We start from the raw sequence: 7,500 nt of genomic DNA on the forward strand, positions 1-7,500 counted from the left end.
ATTCTACAGGATTTATGGGTGCACATTATGAATGTGCCGTCGGAGGTGCTTAGCTGGCAGTCACTGGCCTGTGCTACCATCTACAATGTCTGGAACACCAGTGACTACTGTGAATAGGGCAGTTGGCGTCCAGGAAAGACTGCACCAGGGGTGGATGGGCTAGTTACCCTCTCCACAGGTCCTCATACTGGGGACACCCTAACTGACTACGAGCACAAATAAAGAAAGACAGCCCGAAGGTCCACCGAGAGGCGGGATGGAAGATGGACCACATAGGACGGATAACACGGAACTGACCGGCATGGAAACGACTAACGAACAAAGGATCCTGAGGACCTGCAGCTGCGGGTGGTCGTACAGGGGCCTGCGGATACACCAAGGGAAGGCTAAATGCGGAGGGAAGGACCGAAGGCACACTTGCACTGCGCAAGCAGGTCAGACAAGGAGAAGAAGAGCCGGGTTGAGCACCACAGCGTTACTGATTTCACCGTTGCGGATGGTCACAGGGAGATGGAGCAGCCGCAGCAGGCCCAAAGTCAACAACAGGCGCACAGCCCAGAGCGTGAGCGTCACGCAGAGACACCCAGCAGCAACCCCACAAGACAAGTAATGGAGAGACCAACCGGAAAAGGCAAAGTCAAATTGCCAAAATCCATCGAAAAAGCTGCCTGGGAAAGCTTCGACCAAGACCTGCACACCATCCTCGAGAAATCGCTACGAGGCTGAACAATCACCAAGCTGAACCGCTTTGGCAGCATTGTTTATGAGGAGGGCAAAGAGAGGTTTGGGGAGATAAGCCAGAGGAAGAACATCCCTGGGGAGGTGGGAAGGCGTGAGCAAGAGATTCACAAGCTTGTGAAGGAGAGGAGGCTGCTTAGGAAGTCCTGGCGGAGAGCAGATGAGAACGAAGAGGGGGGTCTGAAAGCGAATCAGAAGCAGGCTCGCAACCCTGAGAAGGGCAGAGCGGATCCGAAAGCGAAGAGGCAAGAAAGAGAAGGAGCGAGCGAGTTTCAGGTATGCCCGAAGAGAAGAGAAGAAGAGCGGGAGGCTGGAAGCCACCGAGCAGGAGCTTGAGGAACACATCAGGAAACCGTTAACTGACCAAGAAAAGAACATCCCGCTCGGGTCGCCAGAGCATGTGCCTCGTCCTGCTGCGCCAGCCGCCGAATGTGACTCGACACCACCCAAATGTGCTGAAGTCAAGCTGGTGGTAGCCAGGGCAAGGTCTGCCTCTGCACCAGGGCCCAATGGTGTGCCCTACGAGGTTTATAAGAACTGCCCCATGGTGCTGAAGCTGCTCTGGAGGCTGATGAGAGGAGCGTGGAGGGCCCAGAACATCCCCTCAGAATGGAGCAGTGCAGTGACAACCTTTATCCCAAAAGAACAACCAGCAGACCAGCCAATAGCAAACCACAACCATCCAATCAATTCCCTACGGACACAATCAAGCCCCGCCCACATTTGTGAGAGAGTGTGTGTGCGTACCTTTAGATGACAGTGAGTTCTTGGACAGGTCCAGGTGTTTCAGTCCAGGTGTGAGTTTAGACAGTGCAGGGCTCAGAAACATGACACCTGTCAATCACACACACAGAACAGTGAGTGTGTGTGTGTGTGTGTGTGTGTGTGTGTGTGTGTGAGAGTGTGTGTGTGTGTGTGAGTTCTGTACCTTTGTCTTCAACACAGTTGTTGGCCAGACTGATTGTCTTTAACGCCGAGTTTGGATTCTGACTCAACGCAGCAGCAAACCTCTGAGCAAAATCACTAAAACACACACACAGTAAAATGTAGAGTAAAACAGAATGTTATGATAAAATATATATATAAATATACTGTACATGTATTTTATGTGTGTGTGTGTGTGTGTGTGTGTGTATGTGAACCTCTTGAGTCCAGTGTTGTCCAGAGTCAGTTCCTCCAGTCTGGTAGATCGAGACACAACTCTGAATATCTGATCACACAGATCTGCAGTCTACACACACACACACACACACACACACACACACACACACACACACACACACACACACACACACACACACACACACACACACACACACACACACACACACACACACACACACACACACACACACACACACACACACACACACACACACACACACACACACACACGATGAGTGTAAGAGCACATCCTCCGGCAGCACTATATCATCTGACAGACACACAGTCACCAGTTTAAAGTCCTTTATGGAGAGTTTGCTGAACCACTGATTGAACTCCAGTGCAGCGGTGATGGCCAGCAGATCCCTGAACACAACAACAACAACAACACAAATCACGCTCAACACACGCCACTCTCACGCTTTACACCGTTACAGGACATGATGCATGGTAATACTGTGGTATTCTCTGAAGAACCATGTACATGAATATGGTAAGAGTAAGTAGGGCCATTGTATTTTTGTCCAAATTGTATTTTTTCTGTGGCCTTTCGATTGGGAACTCACACTGCGTCTCAACATGACCCGTGCGCTCAGTGCTAGTGCGAGGAGCTTGTGCGCTCAGTGCTAGTGCGAGGAGCTTGTGCGCACAGTGCTAGTGCGAGGAGCTTGTGCACTCAGTGCTAGTGCGAGGAGCTTGTGCGCTCAGTGCTAGTGCGAGGAGCTTGTGCGCTCAGTGCTAGTGCGAGGAGCTTGTGCGCGCAGTGCTAGTGCGAGGAGCTTGTGCGCGCAGTGCTAGTGCGAGGAGCTTGTGCGCTCAGTGCTAGTGCGAGGAGCTTGTGCGCTCAGTGCTAGTGCGAGGAGCTTGTGCGCTCATTGCTAGTGCGAGGAGCTTGTGCGCTCAGTGCTAGTGCGAGGAGCTTGTGCGCTCAGTGCTAGTGCGAGGAGCTTGTGCGCTCAGTGCTAGTGCGAGGAGCTTGTGCGCTCAGTGCTAGTGAGAGGAGCTTGTGCGCTCAGTGCTAGTGCGAGGAGCTTGTGCGCTCAGTGCTAGTGGCGAGGAGCTTGTGCGCTCAGTGCTAGTGCGAGGAGCTTGTGCGCTCAGTGCTAGTGCGAGGAGCTTGTGCGCTCAGTGCTAGTGCGAGGAGCTTGTGCGCTCAGTGCTAGTGGCGAGGAGCTTGTGCGCTCAGTGCTAGTGCGAGGAGCTTGTGCGCTCAGTGCTAGTGCGAGGAGCTTGTGCGCTCAGTGCTAGTGAGAGGAGCTTGTGCGCTCAGTGCTAGTGGCGAGGAGCTTGTGCGCTCAGTGCTAGTGCGAGGAGCTTGTGCGCTCAGTGCTAGTGGCGAGGAGCTTGTGCGCTCAGTGCTAGTGCGAGGAGCTTGTGCGCTCATTGCTAGTGCGAGGAGCTTGTGCGCTCAGTGCTAGTGCGAGGAGCTTGTGCGCGCAGTGCTAGTGGCGAGGAGCTTGTGCGCTCAGTGCTAGTGCGAGGAGCTTGTGCGCTCAGTGCTAGTGCGAGGAGCTTGTGCGCTCAGTGCTAGTGCGAGGAGCTTGTGCGCTCAGTGCTAGTGCGAGGAGCTTGTGCGCTCAGTGCTAGTGCGAGGAGCTTGTGCGCTCAGTGCTAGTGCGAGGAGCTTGTGCGCTCAGTGCTAGTGCGAGGAGCTTGTGCGCTCAGTGCTAGTGCGAGGAGCTTGTGCGCTCAGTGCTAGTGCGAGGAGCTTGTGTGTTCAGTCCGCGAGGACGCTGGATGACCCCACGGCAAGAAGCTTTCGATGAACAACCTCTATTCAAGTTTGTCCCTTTACTCGAAAAAGATATCGATCTTTCTGACTCTTCAGTCGCCAACTCGGTTCACTGAGAGACTCGATCCCCTTGTAGGCACGAGAGACTGGACATAACCGGACATAATCCCTTCAGCCTTCCGTTTCTCCAGGATCTCAATGCTGAGGTTGAAAATGGCCGCTGGTGTGTCTAGATGAGACTCTTATTCCTCGGCTGGATCGTGAGAGACTTTGAAGCTGAAACTCACATCTGGACCTTCGACCCGCTGGACCATTGAAGACACTATATGGAGAACATCCTGGAGTGTGTTCCTCAAAAAACGTAATTTCTTTTCGACTGAAGAAAGAAACACATGGACATCTTGCATGACGTGGAGGAGAGTAAATATTAATTCTGAAGTGAACTACTCCTATAAGTGAGTCTTTAGGGTTGAGTGCAGATTAGGACCCCACCCTGCCGAGGGTCCTTATACACGGTCCACAGTTACCCATCTCAAGAGCCCAATGAGACATGGCTTTTTGCCTTTGAGCATCCCTTCTCATTGCTAGGCACCTTCTGGAGTGCTGGATTCTGGAGATTCTGCTTGTAGTCAGACAGGGGTAGTTAAGCTTTGCCCCCCTGGGGTATCCTGTGGATAGAGCAGGGATTCTCTTGCTCCCCCTAGAGGCAGTGACAGGGTGAGGAATCAGGTATTCCTGTGCCAAGTTCCATTAAAGGTGATGCCTAGCATTCAGAGCTGACATACCAGTCCCTTCTGTTGTGCCGTTAAGGCTGACTCAATCGGAAGGCTGAAAAGGCCGGGACTGTCCTGGCATGGGCATAACACTGGGTTGTGGCCGTAGGGAACTTCACCACTTACAGTTCTGGTGCTGGTGCACCTGTGTTGGGGAGTCTTATCTGTCTTCTTAGTGTGCTTAGACAGCCATTCTGGCAGATATTTCCCCTCAACATGGCGTAGTGAGTATTTGTTCCCCATAGCGTCTTGTTCAGATGCAGTGTGAGTTCACAGTCGAAAGGGAAAGTCTCGGTTACAAAGGTAACCCTGTTTCCTGAGAAGGGGAATGAGGCGTCTCACTGACACGCTTCCAGCTCGCCTGCTTACGTCTCCTTCAGACAAAGAAGTGGGTGACGTGCCCTACTTCTGACAAAACTTGACATTCCCTGCTATATTTTTATGCCTGGATTCCACAATTTCGTTCGGGTTTTCCGCATCACACATATCATAGCGTAATGCCGGAGTAAGGCAGGTGTTACAGGTGTGTGTTACCTGTTGTCCAGGTGAATGAAGTCCTGCAGGCAGAGCTCCCGTGTGTCCTGAGACAGATAGATGGTGTCCACGTCCTTCAGAAACAAACACAGAGCTGTGAGACGTACACTGAGACACACACGAGACGTGATGAGACGGACACTGAGACACACACGAGACATGATGAGACGTACACTGAGACACACACGAGACGTGATGAGACGGACACTGAGACACACACGAGACGTGATGAGACGGACACTGAGACACACACGAGACGTGATAAGACGGACACTGAGACACACACGAGACATGATGAGACGTACACTGAGACACACACGAGACGTGATGAGACAGACACTGAGACACACACGAGACGTGATGAGACAGACACTGAGACACACACGAGACATGATGAGACGTACACTGAGACACACACGAGACGTGATGAGACGGACACTGAGACACACACGAGACGTGATAAGACGGACACTGAGACACACACGAGACATGATGAGACGTACACTGAGACACACACGAGACGTGATAAGACGGACACTGAGACACACACGAGACATGATGAGACGTACACTGAGACACACACGAGACGTGATGAGACGGACACTGAGACACACACGAGACGTGATGAGACGGACACTGAGACACACACGAGACGTGATGAGACAGACACTGAGACACACACGAGACGTGATGAGACGGACACTGAGACACACACGAGACATGATGAGACGTACACTGAGACACACACGAGACGTGATGAGACAGACACTGAGACACACACGAGACGTGATGAGACAGACACTGAGACACACACGAGACATGATGAGACGTACACTGAGACACACACGAGACGTGATGAGACGGACACTGAGACACACACGAGACGTGATAAGACGGACACTGAGACACACACGAGACATGATGAGACGTACACTGAGACACACACGAGACGTGATAAGACGGACACTGAGACACACACGAGACGTGATAAGACGGACACTGAGACACACACGAGATGTGATAAGACGGACACTGAGACACACACGAGACATGATGAGACGTACACTGAGACACACGAGACGTGATAAGACGGACACTGAGACACACACGAGACGTGATAAGACGGACACTGAGACAAACGAGACGTGATGAGACGGACACTGAGACACACGTGAGACGTGATGAGACGGACACTGAGACAAACGAGACGTGATGAGACGGACTCTGAGACACACACGAGACGTGATGAGACGGACACTGCGACACACACGAGACGTGATGAGACGGACACTGAGACAAACGAGACGTGATGAGACGGACACTGAGACACACACGAGACGTGATGAGACGGACACTGAGACACACACGAGACGTGATAAGACGGACACTGAGACACACGCGAGACGTGATGAGACGGACACTGAGACAAACGAGACGTGATGAGACGGACACTGAGACACACACGAGACGTGATGAGACGGACACTGAGACACACACGAGACGTGATAAGACGGACACTGAGACACACACGAGACGTGATGAGACAGACACTGAGACACACACGAGACGTGATGAGACGGACACTGAGACACACACGAGACGTGATGAGACGGACACTGAGACACACACGAGACGTGATAAGACGGACACTGAGACAAACGAGACGTGATGAGACGGACACTGAGACACACGCGAGACGTGATGAGACGGACACTGAGACAAACGAGACGTGATGAGACGGACACTGAGACACACACGAGACGTGATGAGACGGACACTGAGACAAACGAGACGTGATGAGACGGACACTGAGACACACGCGAGACGTGATGAGATGGACACTGAGACACACACGAGACGTGATGAGACGGACACTGAGACACACACGAGACGTGATAAGACGGACACTGAGACACACACGAGACGTGATAAGACGGACACTGAGACAAACGAGACGTGATGAGACGGACACTGAGACACACGCGAGACGTGATGAGACGGACACTGAGACAAACGAGACGTGATGAGACGGACACTGAGACACACACGAGACGTGATGAGACGGACACTGAGACACACACGAGACGGACACTGAGACACACACGAGACGTGATGAGACGGACACTGAGACACACACGAGACGTGATGAGACGGACACTGAGACACACACGAGACGTGATAAGACGGACAGAGCTGTACTGACCCACTGAACCTCGTCTCTGTAGGGAACGCCCATCTGATCACAGACACACCAGTAGAGACGCGAGAAACCGCCTGCAGCACCACACACACACACACACACACATACAAAAACCTCCTTTAGGGACGTCCTCATTTGTAAACCTTATATAATAATTATTTTTTTAATGTAAAAATGCAAAAAAGTGATAGGTAGGTTTAGGGGTCGGGTTAGTGTGTGTGTGTGTGTGTGTGTGTGTGTGTGTGTGTGTGTGTGTGTGTGTGTGATGGGTAGGTTTAGGGGTCGGGTTAGTGTGTGTGTGTGTGTGTGTGATGGGTAGGTTTAGGGGTCGGGTTAGTGAGTGTGTGTGTGTGATGGGT

General features: G+C 52.2%; 1 protein-coding gene across 1 annotated transcript in view; it reads right to left on the bottom strand.

Annotated features, from left to right (window-relative positions):
- The window catches only part of carmil1 (capping protein regulator and myosin 1 linker 1), a 42,888-nt gene that overhangs the window by 25,161 nt on the left and 10,227 nt on the right, over positions 1 to 7,500 (bottom strand). The window contains exons 7-12 of the mRNA XM_079591862.1: positions 7,145 to 7,215; positions 4,942 to 5,015; positions 2,193 to 2,268; positions 1,881 to 1,969; positions 1,667 to 1,761; positions 1,486 to 1,572 (exon numbers count right to left, since the gene is read on the bottom strand). Of these exons, the coding sequence (XP_079447988.1) occupies positions 1,486 to 1,572; positions 1,667 to 1,761; positions 1,881 to 1,969; positions 2,193 to 2,268; positions 4,942 to 5,015; positions 7,145 to 7,215 (492 nt within the window). The remainder of the gene's footprint in view (positions 1 to 1,485; positions 1,573 to 1,666; positions 1,762 to 1,880; positions 1,970 to 2,192; positions 2,269 to 4,941; positions 5,016 to 7,144; positions 7,216 to 7,500) is intronic.

The sequence above is a fragment of the Phoxinus phoxinus genome, assembly GCF_949152265.1.
Source record: "Phoxinus phoxinus genome assembly, chromosome: 19".
Lineage (NCBI taxonomy): Eukaryota > Metazoa > Chordata > Actinopteri > Cypriniformes > Leuciscidae > Phoxinus > Phoxinus phoxinus.